General features: G+C 42.9%; 1 protein-coding gene across 3 annotated transcripts; it reads right to left on the reverse strand.

The window, feature by feature from the left end:
* Positions 1-3,820: 3,820 nt before the first annotated feature.
* LOC115120982 (protein FAM3C-like) lies at positions 3,821-25,086 on the reverse strand. Of its 3 annotated transcripts, none has more exons than XM_029649973.2 (10): positions 24,978-25,086; positions 21,143-21,199; positions 14,644-14,748; positions 13,036-13,059; positions 12,476-12,599; positions 10,159-10,217; positions 9,630-9,680; positions 9,429-9,513; positions 8,818-8,944; positions 3,821-6,107 (listed from the first exon to the last, which is right to left on the reverse strand). In XM_029649973.2, exons 2-10 carry the CDS (start codon positions 21,153-21,155, stop codon positions 6,018-6,020), a joined length of 678 nt encoding a protein of 225 aa, XP_029505833.1. In that variant the 5' UTR covers positions 21,156-21,199; positions 24,978-25,086; the 3' UTR covers positions 3,821-6,017. The 3 variants fall into 3 exon arrangements, with proteins under 3 accessions (XP_029505833.1, XP_029505834.1, XP_029505832.1); XM_029649974.2 differs by lacking the exon at positions 24,978-25,086 and adding an exon at positions 24,418-24,564; XM_029649972.2 differs by lacking the exon at positions 24,978-25,086 and adding an exon at positions 22,826-23,001.
* Positions 25,087-26,639: the final 1,553 nt, after the last annotated feature.

Here is a 26,639-nt window from a genome sequence, read left to right on the forward strand (position 1 = left end):
TATGGGGGGGTCAATTAAGAAAGACATCCTCTTCTGCAAACCACTGGAAACCAGGACAACAGGGGAGGATATTGGACAGCTTTGTGACATCAAATGGACTTTGGTGGTCAAGATGTGTTGGTATCTGTACTGATGGAGCAAAAGCCATGACAGGGAGACATAGTGGAGTGGTAACGCGCGTGCAAGTAGTTGCTCCCGACACCAGTGGGTTCACTGCAGCATCCACCGAGAGGCTCTTACTGCCAAGGGAATGCCTGACAGCTTGAAAGACGTTTTGGACACTACAGTGAAAATGGTTAACTTTCTTAAAGCAAGGCCCCTGAACTCTCGTGTATTTCTGCACTATGCAATGATATAGGCAGCGACCATGTAACGCTTTTACAACATACAGAAGTGCGCTGGTTATCAAGGGGAAAAGTACTGAGACTTTTTTTTTTTTTAATTGAGAGACGATCTTAAAGTTTTCTTTACTGACCATCATTTTCACTTGTCTGACCACTTGCATGATGATGAGTTTCTCACACGACTGGCCTTTCTGGGTGATGTTTTTTCTTGCCTGAATGATCTGAATCTAGGATTACAGGGACTCTCTGCAACTATATTCAATGTGTGGGACAAAATTGAGGCTATGATTAAGAAGTTGGAGTTCTTCTCAGTCTGGCAAACACAATATCTGAGAGTGCGCTGACCCTGGTGCTAGAGGGGGTATGCAGCTGGAGGTTGAATGTTTGAAGGGGTACGGGACTATAAAAAGTTTGGGAACCACTGATGTAACCGAATGAATCACACTTTTTCCAGTATTTGGGAGCACAGACTGTAGGCCTTACATTAGGCATTTTGACTGTTGTATTTGCTTAATTCCACCCTGTATGTAGGCTTGTTATAGCCATCTGCATCGCACAACCCTATCACGCAGAGGCTATATCCATAACAATAAATGAGACAAAACAAAATATTAAGTATTGACTATAACCTGTCCTGAGTGAAATAGTCTTGAGCATTTGGGACCCCTAGGCTATCTATAGCCTATTCTTATTGCCAGATCTGTTTTCCCTGTCCACCACTGTATGTGCTTCAACTATTTTGTTGAACATTTATTTAGAGGCTATATGCTTACAAGTTGAAGGCTTATTTTGTATTTGGGTAGGCCTAAATTAAGATTCAATGATTAAAGCGATAGGCTAAATAACTTGAGAATTTATCTCATTTTGATACACACATGGATTTCAATAAACAAATGGGTAAGACTGTTCTATTCTCTTTGATTCAGTTCCTATTGCAACTCAGACAAATGCCTGAATGGATGACATACTGACTGAACTGAATGAAGGATGAATTCAATGTTCAAATATGTTGAAATGATGAGTTGCACGCATCATGCATGCTCTGCCTTTTATTTGGCTAATAGGCAAATAGGCCTATATTAGGGTATAATGACTATGGCTGCATGGCTCCAGAAGGGCATCTTCAGAGTCTGAGCGGTGCTTTCCCGAAGGCGCATGGTGCTGTGGTGCAGCATGGAAATCACAACCTCTTGAATTGGGTAGCAGTGTCACGATGGAGGGGATAGCCTATAGACACTACCTAAGACCACTGGAACAGAGTTATTGTAAAGTGTGGGAATAAGCGGATGCCAGATTTAGCCTAGGTTTAACCTCTCCCTTGTCAATTTCAAAATCCATATATCATCCATATATAAATCATGTCAAATTGTTTTAAATTCATGAAATCCATTTGAAAATATTCTATAAAATAATATTGAGTGCCCATGCTGTAGATACCTAGCAGACTGAACCTTCACCGCTGTAGACATAATACAGACAGGACCATCTAGACTTGCCCTGGCAAACACATCCATTATATTAGCTTCCTACATGTGAAGTCAACTCAACTGAGGAGTAATCGAGAATGGAGACTTAACTTGAAAATGTGCAAGTTCTCTCTTTCTGGTTTCCCAGTTTGTTTTGTACTGCGTTATGCTCGTTCACGTATCACTCCTCACAGGCCGTTTGGTCTACTTTGTTTTGTACTGCGTTATGCTCGTTCACGTATCACTCCTCACAGGCCGTTTGGTCTACTTTGTTTTGTACTGCGTTATGCTCGTTCACGTATCACTCCTCACAGGCCGTTTGGTCTACTTTGTTTTGTACTGCGTTATGCTCGTTCACGTATCACTCCTCACAGGCCGTTTGGTCTACTTTGTTTTGTACTGCGTTATGCTCGTTCACGTATCACTCCTCACAGGCCATTTGGTCTACTTTGTTTTGTTGGCGAGATGAAACAGGCCAAAACTCTGAAAGGTATTACTGTACATCAGAATTGCAACACAAGATTTGTTCTAAAATGTTAGTCCGTAGTCGTAACATGCTGTTTGTTTGTTCACAGATGAAATGTTACGTTTACGTTTCATGCATGGCTTTTCTTACGATCCTAACAATATACGTATGGATTTTCTTACGATGTTCAACCTTTTGGCAGCTATCTGGCTCCAGACAAAGCACTCCCCAAATTGTCAAGAAAATGGCATATGCCTACAGTTGAAATGTATTTTGCATTTGACCAGTGATTCTTCTGCTTTGTACATTGTTTTCACTGTCAAATGTATTGTTTTAATTATTTACTAGTTACAATGTTTTTGCTTGTCAACATGACACTTGAAAACACAAACTGTTTTACGGCAGTTGAGCGCAAGGTCAGTGTGCATGACCTACAAGTGATCTGATTAGAGTGTTGTTGGCATTGAAACCACACAGGTGTGTAGTTGTGATGTGCATTATGTACAAGTATGAATTCAAAACACATACCAACAATAGCCACAGTCAGTCATATATTTAAGCAATAAGCCCCGAAAGCATGTGGTATATGGCCAATATCAGCTAAGGGCTGTTCTTAAACACGACACAACACAGAGTACCTGGATACAGCCCTTAGTGGTATATTGGCCATATAACACCAACTCATGAGGTGCCTTATTGCTGTTATAAACTGGTTACAAATATAATTTGAGCAGTAAAAATAAATGTTTTGTCATACCCGTGGTAGATGGTCTGATATACCACAGCTGTCATCCAATCAGCATTCAGGGCTCAAACCACCCAGTTTATCATTCTTAAAACCAGGTGGTAAATTATTGCTGATCTTTTGCAAAGAGAATAGGGTATTTGGTTATTATATAATAGAATCCCAGCACAACCTTGTGGAATGTTCTTAGTTTAGAAACATTAGGCTATGTAGAACGGACAGTGTCACAGTAACAACACAAAGAGCTATATCTATTCATGCCATTTCCATCTGCAACATTGAGTATGATGCAACCTCCTGAAGACAAGCCAGATTGATGCAGATGACTATACCGAACAAAAATATAAAATCATAAATTTCAAAGATTTGACTGAGGTAAAGTTCATAAGGAATTCAGTCAATTGAAATAAATTCATTAGGCCCTAATCTATGGATTTCACATGACTGGGCAGGGGTCGGGTGCGCCCAGGCACAGCCAATGAAAACAAGTTTCTCCTCCCAAAAGGGCTTTACTACAGACAGAAATATGCCTCGGCAAATTTGACCTTTATTTTACTAGGCAAGTCAGTTAAGAACAAATTCTTATTTTCAATGACGGCCTAGGAACAGTGGGTTAACTGCCTGTTCAGGGGCAGAACGACCTTGTCAGCTCGGGGATTTGAACTTGCAACGCTCTAACCACTAGGCTACCCTGCCGCCCCGGATGTACTCCTTCTTTCCTCCCTAAAATCAAGTCAACTTCATCTGCCAACATAAAGGATTTAAGATGTTCAAGGCATTGAGAGAAAGATGTCACATGTACAATGAAGACAGGTTGAGCTTTATTAATCATACTCATGAATGGTAAGTTGTTTGAAATGTTTCACGACACAGATGTAAGACATTGCAACAAAATGAGTCACAATTATCAGAATTGTTCCCCATTTAACTCCCTTGCAACAACAACATGTATGACTAACAAATCAGTAGTTTAGTAGAGATGCAGAAATAATGAATATTACATAGACTGTCTATGGATTTGTAAGTCAGACAAGGCACATTGGTGGGATGAATTCCATTAAGAGCAGGAAGGACACATTTGTTTTTGGAATGGCAACGATGGGGTATCGATTTGGGCTTTTCACTTCACTCAAGGTCCTCAAATGAAACCAAAAAACAGAACGCAGATCTTTTTTTAAAAGGCAATGTAGAGGATGTCATTCATTGTGTTAAATATCTTGCCAATGTCAAGACAAAAGGGGAATTCCTTCATTGCAATGACTCCATAGACAAGTGGATGGGGGAACAGGTTTCAGAATAGCCTCCACAATCACATTGTGTTAGGTTACATGTACTGCCCTAAAAGCAAACAGAAACAGGATTGTATTCCTGCCATTTGACCAAAAACAGAGTTATCCTTTGAACCAACTAGGGGGCCGAGGTGAGATGTTTTAGGCAACAAGAGTTTTACATTACACTCTGAAACGTGTGCTACTTTCAGCACCAGGTGTTACCGTAGTTAAAGCACATGACATAACTGCATATGCAATAATGTCCCAATGGATTCAACTTCACACACAGAACAGGAATGAATCCACTGAATCAATCCATGGGTCCCCGAGTGGTGCAGCGGTCTAAGGCACTGAATCAATCCATGGGTCCCCGAGTGGTGCAGCGGTCTAAGGCACTGAATCTCAGTGCTTGAGGAGTCACTAGATACCCTGGTTCCATTCCAGACGGTATCAACTGGTCCTGATTGGTATCCCATGGGGTGGCGCACGATTGGCCCAGCGTCATCGGAGTTTGGCCGGTGTAGGCCTTCATTGTAAATAAGAATTTGTTCTTAATTGACTTAATTCTTTAAATAAAACGTCAAATGTATTATTTGTTATATATGTAGCTTACTCCATTCCAAGTGTGACAAAATGACAGCTGGGTTGAATTGTAGCTAATATGACCACAGCTAATGAACAGTGGTAGTGGGACCGCTCACTGAAGAAGATCCAGGGGGGACATGATGTAATGTTGCAAAAGCCAACAGTAACTCAGCTAAAAGCTGTGAGCTTCAGCCTAGGCAGTTCTTGCATTATATGATAAGAACAAAAAAGTCAGTCGCAATGAGGTAATCAAAGCTTTAGTGGAAGAGATGTGATGCAGAGTTAGTCTTTAAAGAAAACCAGAGATACTGGGGAAAGTAAGATCTAGCCACAAAATCAAAACCTAGTCATCTTTGTACTGTATCAATCTATTTCTTGAATGGTTTTTCCAAGGCTGTCAAGGTGCCAATAAATTCCCAAGTGATTTGTATATCAAATCAGCAAAACCAGCTAAATATTTCCCTAAAATATCTATAGATTTTTATTGAAACACTTAGGTACATGACCCCCATCCAAAACCAACGATTCTCATCCTATCCAAGGAAGATGCACACAAGTCAAAATCCCCACTAACAAGCTTTAGCTACACGCTTCCTCATTCATTCCACTCCCAAACCACACAAAAACTAACAATTTAAAAGACCAATCACTAAAGATAAAAAGCTATAATATAAATTCACTCTTAAGTAACAAGGATCTTAAGCCATATAGCTTTCCAAGATGTTATATTACAATATGGATGTTCAAAAGTTAGATACTTTTTTTGTAGTTCTATTTACAAATTTCACAGTGATCTTGGTACATTCTGCTGAATAACCAATAACAGGAATTTCTGCCATACCATTCCTCTTTCTATATATAGACAATACCTTGACACAAACAAACAAGGATGCTTCCTGACGTCAAACACCGATTGCTGCAAACATTGACAGCTGCAACGCAGAGGGACAGTCTCTAAAATACCAAGGCTGCGTTGGTGTTAGCATTGGGTGAAGGGAGGTTCAACCATTGTTAGAGCCATCATAGGAAAGTGTACAAGTACACTATTTTAAGAGAAGAATGGGAGACGCAACCAAAGTCGTGAAGGGGTCGGCTATGAAGGGAACCGGAGATGGCCGGTCGAGGGATCAAGTGAAAAGATCACTCCTGTCTTTGGGGTATGCAGCCTTCCATCTCCAGCACCTCGGGCCAGCCCTCGTACTTGTTGGTTTCGGCATGGTTCTTTATGTGCTGTAGAGGCAGAGACAGACGTTTTGGATTAGACCCAATGGTAGCATCCCAAATGGCAGCCTATTCCCTATATAGTGCAAGTGTTTTGTGCACTACAAATGGAATAGGACACCATTTGGGAAGCACATTGCATGGCCCCTCTTGTCTGATAAGGCTGTGTGTGTACCGGCACAGCGATCACAAACAATGTCCCAAGAACACATAAGGGAGGATGGAAAGTCAATATTGAAGGAGTGCCTGTTCACTCTGGGACAACATGTTCAAGGGTCAGATGGAAATGGAAAAAGACAGTATTCTCAAAATGGTCTTGTCTGGTGAAACTCATAATGAAATCAATAGTTCAGGACTGTAAAGAACGAAAACTAAATCATGGAACGGCTGTGTTTTACGTATCTTATAGAGCAAGTTTTTAGTTTACAAACAAATGTCACGTTCGAGTGCATTCTCGCGTCAAAGTGCCCTGTTGCAGGACAGTTATACACTGATGTTGGGACCTTGACAAACTGAACAGCGAGTGATGACCATGAACACCAGACTGATGTCGGGACCTTGACAAACTGAACAGCGAGTGATGACCATGAACACCAGACTGATGTCGGGACCTTGACAAACTGAACAGCGAGTGATGACCATGAACAACAGACTGATGTCGGGACCTTGACAAACTGAACAGCGAGTGATGACCATGAACACCAGACTGATGTTGGGACCTTGACAAACTGAACAGCGAGTGATGACCATGAACACCAGACTGATGTTGGGACCTTGACAAACTGAACAGCGAGTGATGACCATGAACACCAGACTGATGTCGGGACCTTGACAAACTGAACAGCGAGTGATGACCATGAACACCAGACTGATGTTGGGACCTTGACAAACTGAACAGCGAGTGATGACCATGAACACCAGACTGATGACCATGAACACCAGACTGATGACCATGAACACCAGACTGATGTCGGGACCTTGACAAACTGAACAGCGAGTGATGACCATGAACACCAGACTGATGTTGGGACCTTGACAAACTGAACAGCGAGTGATGACCATGAACACCAGACTGATGTCGGGACCTTGACAAACTGAACAGCGAGTGATGACCATGAACACCAGACTGATGTTGGGACCTTGACAAACTGAACAGCGGTGATGACCATGAACACCAGACTGATGACCATGAACACCAGACTGATGTTGGGACCTTGACAAACTGAACAGCGAGTGATGACCATGAACACCAGACTGATGTTGGGACCTTGACAAACTGAACAGCGAGTGATGACCATGAACACCAGACTGATGACCATGAACACCAGACTGATGTTGGGACCTTGACAAACTGAACAGCGAGTGATGACCATGAACACCAGACTGATGTTGGGACCTTGACAAACTGAACAGCGAGTGATGACCATGAACACCAGACTGATGTTGGGACCTTGACAAACTGAACAGCGAGTGATGACCATGAACACCAGACTGATGACCATGAACACCAGACTGATGTTGGGACCTTGACAAACTGAACAGCGAGTGATGACCATGAACACCAGACTGATGTTGGGACCTTGACAAACTGAACAGCGAGTGATAACCATGAACACCAGACTGATAACCATGAACACCAGACTGATGTCCATGAACACCAGACTGATGTCCATGAACACCAGACTGATGTCCATGAACACCAGACTGATGTCCATGAACACCAGACTGATGTCCATGAACACCAGACTGATGTCCATGAACACCAGACTGATGTCCATGAACACCAGACTGATGTCCATGATGTCCACACCAGACTGATGTCCATGACACCAGACTGATGTCCATGAACACCAGACTGATGTCCATGAACACCAGACTGATGTCCATGAACACCAGACTGATGTCCATGAACACCAGACTGATGTCCATGAACACCAGACTGATGTCCATGAACACCAGACTGATGTCCATGAACACCAGACTGATGTCCATGAACACCAGACTGATGTCCATGAACACCAGACTGATGTCCATGAACACCAGACTGATGACCATGAACACCAGACTGATGACCATGAACACCAGACTGATGACCATGAACACCAGACTGATGACCATGAACACCAGACTGATGTCTATAGCTATGCTCAACAAGTAGATGATTGTTCTGGCTTCATCTCGCTCCAGTTGGGATATTTCACCTCGCCTCTCTAGGTAATCAACCCTCCGATGACATCTGCGACGTTGTAGACCAGGGGTGTTCAACTCTTACTCTACAAAGTCCGAAGTCTGCTGGTTCTGTTCTACCTGATAATTCAATTGCACACACACACACACACACACACACACACACACACACAGTGTCTCGAGTCCAAATCAGTCCCTGATTAGAGGGGAACAATGAAAACATGCAGTGGGATTGGCTTGGCGGTCCAGAGTTGAGTCTGAGGGTTGTAGACGATGACATGTATGAAATGCATCTGGATGTCGCGCAACTCTTTATGACAGGGCTAGAAAATGAGTCTGTATCATGATAAATGGTATTTCTATAGACAAAGTTCCATCAGCTGTGCTCCACTGAAGCCTTGATATTTCAACGGGGAGAGGTGAAAAAGTCCCATGTGAACAGACCAGAAAGAAAAAAATGTGAACAAACCAGGTTAAGGAGGATGAAGATTTTTTTTTTAAGGGGGGTGGGGGGGGGGGGGGGTGAAGTTACCTGCTCAAAGGGACTCTTGGTCTTGATCCCTTTGCCTCCCACAAAGATCCAGTTGTCCCTGAAGCCTAATGTGCTGATGCTGGAACTGCCAAGTTCACCAATCATCTTCCTGGACTCGTCATTCAGCCTGTGGACCGCAAAGCAGGGTCGTATTCATTTGCGCACACCATATTGAAATGTTTCACAACAAAAATAAAGTTTATTGGACAAGTTCAGGTAGTTCCTCACCATTTCTGTCTGTTTGCTAGTGAATACACAGCTAGAATGTCATTGAGACTAGACACTTAAATATCTCTACCTACCACTCTTTCCTTTACTTGAACCTTTGCTCTTAGTCACCATTGTTATACATCAGTAATTGGTGACTCCTTTAATATCAGCAGTTAGGGAGAAATTCATTTCCATTTCCCCCGCAGTCAGTTAACAGATTTATTTATGTGATAGTCATTTGTCAATTCTACAAGGGTTCAAGTCAGTCCCTGGAGGAACAAAACAGATTGATCAAGACACTTAACTGAAGTATTTGCCTAAGCTTAAAATTATAATCTAAGAGTTCACGGAGAAGTTAAATGCTGAATGTGCATCTTTTTTTCAGTTCGGAAAACACCTACTTGGAGGCCGAGTCATCAAACGTGGCCATCATCACTACTGTTCCTTCTTCAATAGTCTTCAGGAATGTGATGAGCGTGTTGACATCTGCACACACAACAAATACACAGGTACAAGAACTGGTTTGCCTGGTCTGCCTGCCTAGTCAAGAGGCACTCCATGACACGGAAACACGGGGAATCTAAGTGGAACTAAGGCCTCACCTCCCGCCCACATGTCAAAGTGGTCTGTCTTGATGAGGTCCCCTGTCTTTCCTGTGGAGAACAAACAACTTGTTCACGACAAGCTAATGTACGATCACAGGCTAACTTATATCATGAATAGTGCATTCAGAGTAGTACATTAGTCCATGCCCCGACAAATTGAGGCTTTTCTGAGGGCAAAAGGGGGTGCAACTCAATATTAGGAAGGTGTTCTTAATGTTTTGTACAACAGCGGTATGGACGAGTTAGTATTGAAGTAGTTAACCAAGGCAGGGATGGGCAACTACAGTCCAGGGCCATGTTGTATGCAGGCTTTTGTTCCAGCCCAGCACTAACAGCCCTCTAGGCACTCTACACATCCTCGAAGGACTCGAGCTGCCAATCGCTGAACAAAGTAAATGTTTCACACACCAGATGTAATTTTCAATTGTCATATTACTCACAGATGTAGTCATGTAAAACAACCGATTTGACGACAAGGAGAAGTACTGTTTGTCTATGGCATGTAGCAGTGACAAGGCTAGTTTACCGTTAACAAGGGCGATGTTAATTCCTCTGCCCACGTTGTTCTTGACTCCACTCATCAATCTGAAAGGACAAATTAAGCATTATGTGACAGTGAGCCTGCATGTATTTTATTGGGTACTTTGTGGTTAGGTTTGTCCCATCCTTGTCTTTGTTCCCGGTTGTGTACCACTGCACTGAGACTTGTCACACCCTGGTTGTATAGCGTCGACACAAAAATATAATACTTATTCCTAACCAGACTTGATTCCCTTGAAGCAATGCCTGAGGAATCGGATTTCAATAACACGGATGCAGAATGACACAAGAGTCAACAGTTAATTAAATAGAGGGTTAACAGTCAACAGGTTGCTTCAGGCATGTTTAAATTTAATCTCCACCTCAGTTACAAGATAGTTCATACCGGTCTACACGAGTCTGTCTAGGAATCTATAAAATAAGAATAGAAATGCATCCTGTAAAACAGACATGGATAATTCTGTTGTAGAATATCCTATTGTGTCAGCTTTGCACTCTAGATTTCTACCTGGCAATAGATGTTTACCTTTAAGTCATTTAGCAGAGTGAGACAACTACATAACAGTCATTGTAAGTGCTGTAAATTCTTTCAAAATAGAAAGTAGTTATCAGCAAAGTCAGTGCAAGTAGGAAAAGTAAAGTGCAAGGTTATTTTGTGTGTGTGTGTGTGTGGGGGGGGGGATAAAACGTCTTATTTAAAATACTTGTTTCTAATTAGGCCCCTGCGTATCGGCTGAGAGGGATGTGGGCCTTTGTTTGTACTGTCATTATAGGCCGAGAGGGATGTGGGCCTTTGTTTGTACTGTCATTATAGGCCGAGAGGGATGTGGGCCTTTGTTTGTACTGTCATTATAGGCCGAGAGGGATGTGGGCCTTTGTTTGTACTGTCATTATAGGCCGAGAGGGATGTGGGCCTTTGTTTGTACTGTCATTATAGGCCGAGAGGGATGTGGGCCTTTGTTTGTACTGTCATTATAGGCCGAGAGGGATGTGGGCCTTTGTTTGTACTGTCATTATAGGCCGAGAGGGATGTGGGCCTTTGTTTGTACTGTCATTATAGGCCGAGAGGGATGTGGGCCTTTGTTTGTACTGTCATTATAGGCCGAGAGGGATGTGGGCCTTTGTTTGTACTGTCATTATAGGCCGAGAGGGATGTGGGCCTTTGTTTGTACTGTCATTATAGGCCGAGAGGGATGTGGGCCTTTGTTTGTACTGTCATTATAGGCCGAGAGGGATGTGGGCCTTTGTTTGTACTGTCATTATAGGCCGAGAGGGATGTGGGCCTTTGTTTGTACTGTCATTATAGGCCGAGAGGGATGTGGGCCTTTGTTTGTACTGTCATTATAGGCCGAGAGGGATGTGGGCCTTTGTTTGTACTGTCATTATAGGCCGAGAGGATGTGGGCCTTTGTTTGTACTGTCATTATAGGCCGAGAGGGATGTGGGCCTTTGTTTGTACTGTCATTATAGGCCGAGAGGGATGTGGGCCTTTGTTTGTACTGTCATTATAGGCCGAGAGGGATGTGGGCCTTTGTTTGTACTGTCATTATAGGCTGAGAGGGATGTGGGCCTTTGTTTGTACTGTCAATATAGGTTGAGAGGGATGTGGGTCTTTGGTTGTACTGTTATTATGGGTTGAGGGGGATGTGGGTCTTTGGTTGTACTGTTATTATGGGTTGAGAGGGATGTGGGTCTTTGGCTGTACTGTTAATATGGGTTGAGAGGGATGTGGGTCTTTGGCTGTACTGTTAATATGGGTTGAGAGGGATGTGGGTCTTTGGCTGTACTGTTAATATGGGTTGAGAGGGATGTGGGTCTTTGGCTGTACTGTTAATATGGGTTGAGAGGGATGTGGGTCTTTGGCTGTACTGTTAATATGGGTTGAGAGGGATGTGGGTCTTTGGTTGTACTGTTAATATGGGTTGAGAGGGATGTGGGTCTTTGGCTGTACTGTTAATATGGGTTGAGAGGGATGTGGGTCTTTGGTTGTACTGTTAATATGGGTTGAGGGGGATGTGGGTCTTTGGTTGTACTGTTAATATGGGTTGAGGGGGATGTGGGTCTTTGGTTGTACTGTTAATATGGGTTGAGGGATGTGGGTCTTTGGTTGTACTGTTATTATAGGTTGAGAGGGATGTGGGTCTTTGGTTGTACTGTTATTATGGGTTGAGGGATGTGGGTCTTTGGTTGTACTGTTATTATAGGTTGAGAGGGATGTGGGTCTTTGGTTGTACTGTTATTATGGATTGAGAGGGATGTGGGTCTTTGGTTGTACTGTTATTATTGGTCCATCAAGTCTCTTACATGTTGTCCTCCAGGCAGATTTTGGGACCGACAACACTGGCTGCTCCGCTGGCCATCTTAAAGGAGAAGTGTCCCTCGGGACATGGCTTGGAGAGGCCACACTTGTAGCGTTCCTGTCTGGTAGCTGTGAATGGAATTCCAAACAGAGTATACAATACCAACAGACTTTAGCACCCCCCCCCCCCCCCCCCCCATCAAAAACACACAATATCAGCGAACACGTACATATCTAGGCCCTGCAAACAGTCTATTACACACACAGCTTGAATCTCTCTCACGCACAATATAACACACACACCTACAGAACAAACCAGACTATTTACATAGAACTCAACAGCTAAAGAACCAAAACATTCACAATAAAGGCCAGGTGGTCAGTACACAATACACACAGATTAACTACTTAACTAACACTTAAGCATACATGGTAAGGTGTTTCCATGGTTTGTTAAGAGAAGATCAGCTCTGATTTTCATATACCACGGGGAGGAAAGAAATTGATTGATTGAGGGAATCAGGTTAAAGTGATGCAGCAGGAGGAGTTATTGGAGTATACTTACGGCCTTCCTCTACAGGCATAGACCCTGTTGTGGAGGGACAGAAACAGACAAGTTAGACTCCAGTTCCAGATGTCTTTGTGACATTAGCCCGTGAGCTCATGAGTTCCTTATTTAAGAAAGTTATAACATTGAGCTTTGCACTAAATCTGGCTTTAGCCTGGCTAAAAACATAGCAAGCTGGCCAGGCCTTTTAGCATCACACATCTCCATGTGAAATCAGATGTAGCTTTTTTTTTTTTTTTTTTTTACAAACATGCCCGAGCAAATACTCTCCTACTTGCCGGTACAACCTAAAACATTATCCCAGTTTGATATCCTGTTTGTGTACTCATTCAGATATCAGCTCAAATAAAAGCACATGGCTAGCTAGTTGGCTAAAGCAGGTTCTACCACTTCACAATAGCCTGGAATCACTGGTTATTACTAATAAACTAAATATTTTCAGGGGGTGGATTCTTGTTGTTTGGTTTAGCGTTTGAACAGTCGCAGAGATTATATTTGGTTACAAATACAAAATAGGCTACTTTGATGAATAACCTGTAGATCAGAACAAGGAACCGAGCGACAACACTGCCCCCACTGCTACGGAAGGGAATGATACCGAGCGACAACACTGGCCCCACGGCTACGGAAGGGAATGATACCGAGCGACAACACTGGCCCCACGGCTACGGAAGGGAATGATACCGAGCGACAACACTGCCCCCACGGCTACGGAAGGGAACGATACCGAGCGACAACACTGCCCCCACGGCTACGGAAGGGAACGATACCGAGCGACAACACTGCCCCCACAGCTACGGAAGGGAATGATACCGAGCGACAACACTGGCCCCACGGCTACGGAAGGGAATGATACCGAGCGACAACACTGCCCCCACGGCTACGGAAGGGAATGATACCGAGCGACAACACTGCCCCCACGGCTGCGGAAGGGAATGATACCGAGCGACAACACTGCCCCCACGGCTACGGAAGGGAATGATACCGAGCGACAACACTGGCCCCACAGCTACGGAAGGGAATGATACCGAGCGACAACACTGGCCCCACAGCTACGGAAGGGAATGATACCGAGCGACAACACTGCCCCCACGGCTACGGAAGGGAATGATACCGAGCGACAACACTGGCCCCACAGCTACGGAAGGGAATGATACCGAGCGACAACACTGGCCCCACGGCTGCGGAAGGGAATGATACCGAGCGACAACACCGGCCCCACGGCTGCGGAAGGGAATGATACAGAGGGTCTCAATTTCCAGATAGCACAAAAGTACGGCCGAATTCCAGAAAATATCACAAGGAGCCACCCCTTTTGTGACGAAAAACAACATTGCGCTACACAGCTTCCGTCTCTGTAGTGTGTGAATTTAGTTTCAGCCAGAGACTAAGGGGTGTCGCATGCAGACACGACAAAGGTTTTTCTGAAGGCCTACATTTAGAATCCCCGAGGAAGATTATTAATACCATCTATTGAGAGAAATTATGTATTCAAAACAATAACCTTTGAAACTAAGTGATTCCTCCTTGGAATTCCATGCAAGATCAGGCAATAGATTGATATGCACAGTTACAACACTGGAAAACACCTGTAACCAAACTCACCAAACACATTGCCCAGATTGAAGTCCATGTTCATTTCCAGCAGCTGGAAGGCAAGGAAAACTGCCAGGAAAAAGACAGAAACCAATGCAGCCAACTTCAAGATGCCTGAAGGAAATAAGATACATAGACCAAAGAAAGAGAATGAAGAGAGATCAATAGACAGCGGGAGAGAGGAGAGAGGGGGAATGGAACACTTTCAACACCATGTCTAATGTGTGTGTGTCAGATAAGGTCTCTGATGCCAACAGAGAAATTAAATGTGCTTGGTGACCTGAACATTGACTGGTTATCTAGTTGTCCTCTCGAGAGGAAGCTTCTTACTGTGACTAAAGCCTGTAACATGACCCAGGTTATCACTCAACCAACTAGAGTGTAAACCAATAGTGTTGGATCTGTGACATCCACTTGTATTGATCAGATCTTCACCACTGCTGCAGAGCTTTGCTCCAAAGCATTATCAGTTCCCATTGGCTGTAGTGACCAGAACATTGTGGCAATGACAAGAAAAGCCAGAAGTACCAAAGGCAGGGTCTAAAGCTATTTATAACAGATCTTACTAAATGTTCTCAGGACTCTTGTTTAATATGAAAAACATTTGTTGGCCTGATGTGTATGAGGAGAAACCAAATGCAGCACTTGGAAGTATAAAATTATTCTTGCCAATTGTTGACAAGCATGTACCTGTTAAGAAACTGAGAACTGTTAGAGCCCCCTGGGTCGATGAACTGAAAAATGGTATGGTTCAAAGAAATGAAGAAAAAAGTGACAAACAATTCAGGCTGCTCAGCTGATTGGTTGACATACTGTCAACTGAGACATTGTGACTCAATTATTATTATTTTTTTTAAAGAAAAAAGAATATTACTAAAACAAGATAAATTACATTTAAACTATGGGAAAATACTTTGGATCACCTTAAGTTATATCATGGACAGAAAACCCAATTAAATCTACATCGTTCATTGATGTTGATGGGCCAGTTTAGCAAAAAACCTTTTGATATAGCAAAATGATTTCAATGACTATTTCACCAGTAAAGAATACAAACATTAGTCTGTTAAAACATTGAACCAACATATGTGCATTGAAGATGTAATAATGAAAGAGTAGGAATGCCGTTTTGAATTTGGTCAAGTTAGTGTGGAATAGGTGGAAAAACAGTTACCATCCATCAATGATAAGCCACCAAGTATAGACAACCTAGATGGGAAACTACTGAGAATGTTAAGACTGTATTGCCACCCCAAGTTACCATGTCTTTAACCCGGATTGTATCCACAGGTGTGGAAGAAAGCTAAAGTAATTCCACTACCTACAAATAGTAAAGCACCCTTTGCTGGCTCTAACATCCACCCAGTCAGTGTGCTGCTTGTTTTCAGTAAACTGATGGAGAACTGCGTTTGAACAAATGCAATGCTATTTTATAAAGAACAAGTTAACTAATGACTTTCAGCATGCATATAGGGAAAGGCACTCAACTTGTACTGCACTGACTCATGACTGGCTAAAATAAATTGATTAGATCATAGTTGGAGCTGTATTGTTAGGTTTCAGTGAAGCCTTGTGTTATTGATCAGCATTTCTTATTGAAAAAACCTCACTTGGAATGGCTTTACGTCCCCTGCCATCACACGGTTGGAGAGTTAATTACCCAACAGAACCCAGAGTGTTCTTCAATGGAAGCTTCTCTAACATCAGATACGTACAGTAGTTCCCCTCAGGACAGTTTCCTTGGGCTGTGGACATAGAATTACTATGCATGCTGATTGGCTGTAGATGGTGATGTGTGCAATGAGCTCACAGAGACTCCTAGCAAGGATTTACAGTCAGTGTCAGAATGGGAAATTACAATAATCTGGTGTTAAATTCATCTGAAACCAAAAAGCATTATATTTGGTTCAAAGCATTCTCTTAGACCTTAACTGGAGATGTCCATAAAGGTTGTGAACATTTGTAGCGAAATCCTGCAAGAAGCCTTCACCGTGGGCTGCCCCTTTAAGAGCACAGCAGCAGTCAGGAGGGAGATAATAACAATGGCTCTTCCGGCTCTGTATGGAGGCTCTCGGTCAGCGTGGCAGTTTTGACAGTGTGTTTAACTCCTGGCAAAAGTCCTGTTTATTTTCAGCGTGATTAGTTTGTAAAGTGTTGAAGTTGATCGCTGGTGTTAACGCTCTAGGTCGTGTTTGGAATCTTTGGGGGCCGCTCCTGTCATTGATCGAATGGATTAGTAGCAACAGTGTTGCGAAGCTTTGACAAACATACCACCAGGTATATGACTGACAGACAGTGCAACTGCAAGCCTGAAGTCAACAGCTAAACCCCCCCCCTCACTAATTTTCCCTCTATCGCTCCAGCAAACATACCACCAGGTGTATCAGACTGACAGACAAGCCTGAAGTCAACAGCTAAACCCCCCTCTCTCACTAATTGTCCCTCTATCGCTCCAGCAAACATACCACCAGGTGTATCAGTCTGACAGACAAGCCTGAAGTCAACAGCTAAACCCCCTCTCTCACTAATTGTCCCTCTATCGCTCCAGTAAACATACCACCAGGTGTATCAGACTGACAGACAAGCCTGAAGTCAACAGCTAAACCCCCCTCACTAATTGTCCCTCTATCGCTCCAGCAAACATACCACCAGGTGTATCAGACTGACAGACAAGCCTGAAGTCAACAGCTAAACCCCCCTCACTAATTGTCCCTCTATCGCTCCAGCAAACATACCACCAGGTGTATCAGACTGACAGACAAGCCTGAAGTCAACAGCTAAACCCCCCTCTCTCACTAATTGTCCCTCTATCGCTCCAGCAAACATACCACCAGGTGTATCAGACTGACAGACAAGCCTGAAGTCAACAGCTAAACCCCCCTCTCTCACTAATTGTCCCTCCATCGCTCCAGCAAACATACTTTCCCCACTGCGCTTCCCTTTGCTGTTCAGTGTCGCTGGACTATTATTGCCCTGCCGGATGTATTTGGGTTGACATTTTAGTTCATTTATTATTTCACCTTTATTTAACAAGGTAAGCTAGTTGAGAACAAGTTCTCATTTACAACTGCGACCTGGCCAAGATAAAGCAAAGCAGTGGGACACAGACAACAGAGTTACACATGGAATAAACAAGCGTACAGTCAATAACACAATACAAAAAAAAAGAAAGTCTATATACACAGTGTGTGCAAATGGCGTGAGGTAGGCAGGCAATAAATAGGCCATAGTAGCGAAGTATTTACAGTTTAGAAAATTAACACTGGAGTGATAAATGAGCAGATGATGATGTGCAAGTAGAAATACTGGTGTGCAAAAGAGCAGAAAAGTAAATAAAAACAATATGGGGATGAGGTAGGTAGATTGGGTGGGCTATTTATAGATGGACTATGTACAGCTGCAGCGATCGGTCAGCTGCTCAGATACAGTGGGGCAAAAAAGTAGTCAGCCACCAATTGTGCAAGTTCTCCCACTTAAAAAGATGAGGCCTGTAATTTTCATCATAGGTACACTTCAACTATGACAGACAAAATGAGAAGAAGAAACAAATCCCAAAAAATCACATTGTAGGATTTTTAATTAATTTATTTGCAAATTATGGTGGAAAATAAGTATTTGGTCAATAACAAAATTCTCAATACTTTGTTATATACCCTTTGTTGGCAATGACAGAGGTCAAACATTTTCTGTAAGTCTTCACAAGGTTTTCACACACTGTTGCTGGTATTTTGGCCCATTCCTCCATGCAGATCTCCTCTAGAGCAGTGATGTTTTGGGGCTGTTGCTGGGCAACACGGACTTTCAACTCCCTCCAAAGATTTTCTATGGGGTTGAGATCTGGAGACTGGCTAGGCCACTCCAGGACCTTGAAATGCTTCTTACAAAGCCACTCCTTCGTTGCCCGGGCGTGTGTTTGGGATCATTATTATGCTGAAAGACCCAGCCATGTTTCATCTTCAATGCCCTTGCTGATGGAAGGAGGTTTTCACTCAAAATCTCACAATACATGGCCCCATTCATTCTTTCCTTTACACGGATCAGTCGTCCTGGTCCCTTTGCAGAAAAACAGCCCCAAAAAGCATGATGTTTCCACTCCCATGCTTCACAGTAGGTATGGTGTTCTTTGGATGCAACTCTGCATTCTTTGTCCTCCAAACACGACGAGTCGAGTTTTAACCAAAAAGTAATATTTTGGTTTCATCTGACCATATGACATTCTCCCAATCTTCTTCTGGATCATCCAAATGCTCTCTAGCAAACTTCAGACGGGCCTGGACATGTACTGGCTTAAGCAGGGGGACACGTCTGGCACTGCAGGATGAGTCCCTGGCGGCATAGTGTGTTACTGATGGTAGGCTTTGTTACTTTGGTCCCAGCTCTCTGCAGGTCATTCACTAGGTCCCCCCGTGTCGATCTGGGATTTTTGCTCACCGTTCTTGTGATCATTTTGACCCCACGGGGTGAGATCTTGCGTGGAGCCCCAGATCGAGGGAGATTATCAGTGGTCTTGTATGTCTTCCATTTCCTAATAATTGCTCCCACAGTTGATTTCTTCAAACCAAGCTGCTTACCTATTGCAGATTCAGTCTTCCCAGCCTGGTGCAGGTCTACAATTTTGTTTCTGGTGTCCTTTGACAGCTCTTTGGTCTTGACCATAGTGGAGTGTGACTGTTTGAGGTTGTGGACAGGTGCCTTTTATACTGATAACAAGTTCAAACAGGTGGCATTAATACAGGTAACGAGTGGAGGACAGAGGAGCCTCTTAAAGAAGAAGTTACAGGTCTGTGAGAACCAGAAATCTTGCTTGTTTGTAGGTGACCAAATACTTATTTTCCACCATAATTTGCAAATAAATTCATTCAAAATCCTACTATATGATTTTCTGGATTTTTTTTCTCTCATTTTGTCTGTCATAGTTGAAGTGTACCTATGATGAAAATTACAGGCCTCTCATCTTTTTAAGTGGGAGAACTTGCACAATTGGTGGCTGACTAAATACTTTTTTGCCCCACTGTATCTGATGTTAAAAGTTAGTGAGGGAAATAAAAGTCTCCAGCTTCAGCGATTTTTGCAATTTGTACCTGCTGGAGCGCGTGCTACGGGTGGGTGTTATTGTGACCAGTGAGCTGAGATAAGGCATAGCTTTATCTAGCATAGACTTATAGATGACCTGGAGCCAGTGGGTCTGGCGACGAATATGTATCGAGAGCCAGCCGACTAGAGCATACAGGGCGCAGTGGTGGGTAGTATATGGGGCTTTGGTAACAAAACGGATGGCACTGATAAACTACATCCAGTTTGCTGAGTAGAGTATTGGAAGCTATTTTTAAATGACATCGCCGAAGTCGAGGATCAGTAGGATGGTCAGTTTTACGAGGGTAAGTTTGGCAGCATGAGTGAAGGATGCTTTGTTGCGAAATAGAAAGCCGATTCTAGAAAGAAGGGCCAGATGTATACAGAATGGTAAGGTTAAAGTGAGGTTGCGTGACGGTTTATTGTTTATTATTGCTTGAACTGTATTGATTTTGCGGGGGACCTTTGGCATTTAGCAGAGAATATTTCAAAGCCTTTGTCTAGGAACATCCACCCCACAACTAATTTATACCCCCCCAAGTTCTCTAAGGTTTATGACATGGTTCTTTGACCCCAGGAAGAGTAGCTGCTACCCCATTAGCTACTGCTACATGGGCAGTAGCTAATGGGGTTCCTATAAACAAGTAGGCTATAGGCATAGCTATGTTGTCCTGTGATTAAGAATATGGTTTGTAGACAGAATAGCCAAGATAAACAATTGTCACACACTGACCCAAGTAAATGCTCAGTTCACTGGTCACGATGGCAACACCCATCCGTAGCACACGCTCCAGCAGGTGTATCTCACTGATCATCCCTAAAGCCAACACCTCATTTGGCCGCCTTTCGTTCCAGTACTCTGCTGCCTGTGACTGGAATGAACTGCAAAAATCGCTGAAGTTGGAGACTTTTATCTCCCTCACCAACTTCAAACATCAGCTATCCGAGCAGCTAACCGATCGCTGCAGCTGTACATAGTCTATTGGTAAATAGCCCACCCATTTTCACCTACCTCATCCCCATACTGTTTTTATACTGTTTTTTTATTTTATTTATTTATTTATTTACTTTTCTGCTCACCAATATCTCTACCTGTACATGACCATCTGATCTTTTATCACCCCAGTGTTAATCTGCAAAATTGTATTATTCGCCTACCTCCTCATGCCTTTTGCACACATTGTATATAGACTGCCCATTTTTTTTCTACTGTGTTATTGACTTGTTAATTGTTTACTCCATGTGTAACTCTGTGTTGTCTGTTCACACTGCTATGCTTTATCTTGGCCAGGTCGCAGTTGCAAATGAGAACTTGTTCTCAACTAGCCTACCTGGTTAAATAAAGGTGAAATAAAAAAATAAAAATAAATAAAAAAATGTGATGAAAGTTATGCTAATTGTCAGAAAAACAGGTACCTATTATAGCAAAACCCACCTCCAGCTCTCATGTTGGTCCCAAGAATCTGCAGTGAGTACAATACAATGTATGCCCCTGTTGAAAGACAAAGCAACATGTCAATATTCTCCAGTGTGGAGAGACATACAGAGGGAGAGACAGTGGTTCGACAGTAAGGTTGACTAGCTAGTTAACTTTGGCTGGTTGGGTATGGTCTTGTCACACTACTACTTGGACATTAGCCTTTCCTCCTGGGTTTAAAACATGACTCACTTTGGCATCTAACTGAGAACAAGGAAGAGCGGTAGTTAATAATGGGATGGCTAAATAAATATTGCCAGAAATACATCCACAAGCTAGAGGGGTATCGTACGAAGAGGAAATTTTGGTCAACCAGTCATACGAATGCGTCTCACCTTTCAGCCAGGTAAAAGTCTTCAGAAGGAAACATGCTCCAGGGAAGGCTAAACTCCCTGCTAACTCCACTAACTCCTGAATGAAATGACTGAGCCACGAGTTGAGGACCAATGAAACTAGATTTCCATCCTCTTGCTAAGATAGCATCATCTTCCCGTTCATTTGAGGAAGACGACCAAAAATATTTGATTACATAAAATGTTTTTTGGTGTTAATAGTAATGATAATGTATTTTAAACATCACACAATGTAACACTTGTATGACTTAATCCAAATAAATATTAATAGTAGTGGGGGAAAAAGCGTGCTTGTGAATTAATCAGCACACCAAAGACGGCATTAACGATAAGTAACAAAATAAAGACGCCACTTCTAAAAGCCTATTTAACACCACAGCCTGCTGAATGTGCAAGATAACTTTTCTTTCATTTTGATTTCGGCAGAAATTAAAATGTTACACCGTGAAGCTAACTGAAACTAAGGATCCTGGGACTGAACACCTCCTTCTGCAACTGGATCCTGGAGTTCCTGACAGGCCACCCCCCCCCCCAAGTGGTGAGGGTAGGCAACAACACATCCCCCACGCTGATCCTCAACACTGGGGCCCCTTAGGGGCGAGTGCTTAGTGTCCTCCTGTACTCCCTGTTCAACCACGACTGCATAGCCACACACACGACTCCAACGCCATCATTAAGTTTGCTGATGACACGATGGTGGTATGCCTGATCACCCACGACGATGAGAAAGCATTTAGGGAGGTCAGAGACCAGTTGAGAGAAAAGTGGGAAATTGAAGTGTTTAATATACAGCGTGATTCATTTATGTCCGTGCCTGTGAAATATAAAGCAGGGCTTTCGAGAAAGAGCTAATTGGAGGAGTTTGTTTTTGAGCAATTTTAAGAGGCTTGTTCTGACAATGTCAATGGGTAGAGCATTAGGACATTCATAAGCATCTTTGAGACGACTTGATACCTGGCATTGGTGAAAATATGTAACCATTGTCTAAAGTGTCATAATGTTGGGTCCAACACAGCAAAAGTAATAAACAATAAGCAATGTTGAGTGACTGATGGAAGCTGATTAACACACTATGCAGGCGTGTTTAAGGTCAGGAGAGCAGACAATGTGAGAAATCCCAGGCTCTGACGTACCGTGTGAATTCCATCTTCTTTTTGACTCTGTGCTAATAGCAGCATGCGTGGTGGGGTTATATACAACCTGTCATGTATTCATCTATACTGAGGCTTTTGCATTGGGAGGGGAATGAGAGGTAATGACAGTAAGATGAAGCAGAGAGAAGACCTACCTAAGTGATTTCTGTCACGATCACCCTTCTCTGCTCCCACCTGTCTTGACATCGCCTCTCAAAGTCTTAGTGTCTGTGTGCTGTGCATTGAGAATCTGATGCTTGGATCAAGGTTGTATTCCGTGGATTAGCATCCTTCAGCCTGTTTCATTTCCAGTCACACCCCACAGGGCTTTGGGCTGGAGATTACTGCAAGGGAATGCTGTCACCCACTTGTCTGGCATGTGGAACATTTTGTTCCTCCCTTATCTGACACAGTTAAAGTTGTCTCTTTACAAGTGTTAGACAGATTCTACTGCAGGTTAATGACCACAGAAAACCTTCATACATTAATGATTCTTCAACCGCAACTCCCACAACCCACTGAGGAAGCTAGACAAGTTGCAAGTATGTGTCCTGGATTGTACCTGGCGGTAAGGAAATGAGTCAAGCTACAGAACAAAAGGTGGGGTTCAGAGACAGCTTGACACTGTTGAAAAACTGCCAAGTAATGTGAACAGGGTAGTATGGTTCTAGGTTTTCCCTTTAACTATAGCACATTTCCCCTAGACCTATTCCTATGTGTTATACATCTATTCTATCAGACCTGTGGACAACTTCTCAATCAAATGTCTGCAAGACAAAGAAGCTGATCATGGATTACAGGAAACGGAGGGCCAAGCACATCACCATTCACATCGACAGGGCTGTAGTGGAGCAGGTTGAGAGCTTCAAGTTCCTCTGTCTCCACTCCACTAAGGATCTACCATGGTCCACACACCAACACAGTGGTGAAGAGGGCACAATGCCTCTTTAGGAGGCTGAATATATTTGGCATGGGTCCTTAGATCCTCAAAAAGTCATACAGATGCACCGTTGAGAGCATCTTGACTGGTTGCATCGCCGCTTGGTATGGCAACTGCTTGGCATCCGACCGCAAGGCGCTACAGAGGGTAGTGTGTAACCAGTACATCACTGGGACCAAGCTTCCTGCCATCCAGGACCTCTATACCAGGCGGTGTCAGAGGAAGGCCATAAACATTTTCAAAGACTCCAGCCACCCAAGTCATAGACTGTTCTCTCAGCTACCACATTGCAAGCAGTACCGATGCACCAACTCTGGAACCAACAGGATCCTGAACAGTTTATAACCCCAAGCCACAGCTAAGTAGTTAACCAAATAGCTACCTGGACCATCTGCATTTACCCTTTTTGCACTGACTAACTCATCACATACCCTGTTGCTATTGTTTATTTTATAACTAGTCATATGTACATATCTACCTCAGTTATTGTTACTAATTGTGTATTTATTATTACTTTCCTGTTATTTCTCATTTCTTTCTCTCTGCATTGTTGGGAAGGGCCGTAAGCATTTCACTGTTAGTCTGTCAGGGTACATGTCAAACTCATTCCATTAAGGTCGCTAATTAGCAAAGAACTCCCCTCACCTGGTTGTCTATGCTTTAATTGAAAGGAAAAACCCACAGACATATTCAGGGCAGCTGAATGAAAACGTCCAGTTTGTACAATTAGTTAGACAGCAGATCCGACTATATTGTTTAGCTGCACTAGGGTTGGAGCCGGCGCAAGATATGGTTCAGAAAACATACCTCAAAACAGGGATGGGATATGCCTTGTAGTCCAAATAGTCATACCAAGAAGATTGAATGACTGCTATGTTGTCCTCATGTGAGTTAGCATGACAGCAGCCATTTTAGAACAATTCGGATTGAGGTTGTTAGCTACGCTTTCCAAACCTTCTCACGCTAGTTCCAGTCTTAATCTACACCGGAAGTTATACATTTCAGCTTTAATCTACATAGGAAGCCTGTCCGACCCTGGTACAGTTTAAACAATCGGGTCAGATCTGTTGGCTACACAATTAGTTATATGTTAGTGTTTGGCTAACATGTGTAGCGAGCTAACAGTAGTCAGCTAACTGTGCAAACTAGACATCGTCCCCAAATAAGTAAAGTTAAGGTATGGTTAGATTTAGCCATAACTAGCTAGTTACAGCGATTAACAATTTAGTTCGATTCCGTTAACAGTAGCTAGCTAGCCAACCCTAGTCAAAATAGTTCAACCTGATTGTCCCAGCAGCAAGTCGATTTAATTGACAAGAGCTAAAATTTTAAAAAGCCAACGTTAGCAAGATAGCTGGCAACTTTACCTGAGAAACGCCACGGTCAAAAGCCTTGCCTATACGATGACAGACTCTTCTTCCCTGTTTCATAAAATCGCTTATTTACTCTTGTGGTACTTCAATAATCTACTAAACATAAAGGACGACCATACATTATTCTTCACCGCCACCTACTGTACTGGAGTGTGTGGCCATTATATTCATCTTGAAATCATAGCGGTCATACAAACGTTCAAGGTGCATACTGCTACGTACTGTCCTGAAGTTACCTAGAAAGTAAAAAATAAAAAACAAATCAATACCTGCTAAAACCCATCCCATGCCCCCGAATCAATTCAACTTTATATATAACCTGCTGAAACAATCCACCATTATAATTATTCAGCATGTCAACATTGAAATAAGAAAATGCTATCTGTACTGTTCCAGGCAAAACCTTCTCAAACCTCAGCAGCACTGATAAACTTTCACTTCTTTGACCCTCTTTCCTACTGAGCAAACTTTTGGCCTCAATCACTCTGCCTCCCTTCACATTTTCTTTAATATCAACTATGGACATAGATATTGGGGCCCCAGTGATGACTCCCCTCAACCTAGCATAAGCCCCAGGGATATGGCTTTTGAGCTTCATCCCAATAAGCTTTTCCATTTGCAGAATCTTCCCTTTCTGAGCCTGGCTACCACAAAATATTAGCAATTTACCTTTCCAATGAACCGGGATAGTTTGACATCACCTATCTCTTTCTCCAAGGCATTGGTTAGTCAGATTAGGGTGTAAATGAGGCCCTTTGGTCTCATCAAACACCATCACCACTTTCCACTCTGACACATTATGACTCTTGCTTCCAACCTTGGCCATCTTTATGCTTTCTTTCCTAGACGCTCCACTGCTTTCTGTATCATGATCTCTCTTCTTCCTGTGTGTCTCCACTACAGACTATTTAAGTCCTTGACCCTCATTCTCCCGCTCTATATAATCAGAACTGACACCCATTTTGTTCTCATTCCAGCACAGCTGTTGCCATTCCAACCTTTTCTCAATTTCCTCCTTTTAATCCACGCTACTCGCTGCCATTTACAACCTGAACACGGCCACCTGTTCCTCTTATCTAGCCCTGTGTTTCCACATACTGTTCTACAGTGTGAGTTGTATATCTGCGGGAAGCCCCTGATAAATCCAAATAAAAAGTAATAATCGTATATTTTTATTTGACAAAATGAGTGAACTAGGCCTTTATTACTCCTGCATGAGCAGAGAAAAATACTCCCCAGTTAAAGCCCCGCAATTAGAGCAACAAAGATCATATTTGTGTAAATTGTAATCTGTTGGTGTCACTGAATAGGCTGATACCCAATTTCATGGACCCAAGATCCATAGGTAAGGCTGTACATTGCAATTTAAGTATGCCTCCAATGCAATTCTGAAGTCTATATACATCCACAGTGCGATTTCAACTGAATTTTATGTTTTGTGTTAAATTGTATTTCGTTAAATGTTTATACCAACATTATAAAACAAACTTGTTTACCATTATCTAGTCCAATTGTGGCATAATTCTACTATTTTCATCCTTTGGCATCAGTTTCAATGGGGGACTTTTATTTTGAAGGAAACAGCCATTTTCACTTTTGTTGCTAGTGCTGTTGTTCATGACACACACTCGAAGTCACATCAGCTCTAAAGGAGGG

This window comes from Oncorhynchus nerka, linkage group LG23 (genome assembly GCF_034236695.1).
Source record: "Oncorhynchus nerka isolate Pitt River linkage group LG23, Oner_Uvic_2.0, whole genome shotgun sequence".
Classification (NCBI taxonomy): domain Eukaryota; kingdom Metazoa; phylum Chordata; class Actinopteri; order Salmoniformes; family Salmonidae; genus Oncorhynchus; species Oncorhynchus nerka.

What these genes read in the sequence shown, in the direction of transcription:
- LOC115120982 (XM_029649972.2), bottom strand. Translation starts at nt 22,877, where the DNA reads ATGTCAAGACAGGTGGGAGCAGAGAAGGGTGATCGTGACAGAAATCAC. An exon ending in TCGTGACAGAAATCACTTAG is followed by an intron (nt 21,200 to 22,825) that starts GTAGGTCTTCTC and finishes GTCTTTCAACAG; the next exon opens with GGGCATACATTGTATTGTAC. An exon ending in TATGCCTGTAGAGGAAGGCC is followed by an intron (nt 12,600 to 13,035) that starts GTAAGTATACTC and finishes TTCCATTCACAG; the next exon opens with CTACCAGACAGGAACGCTAC.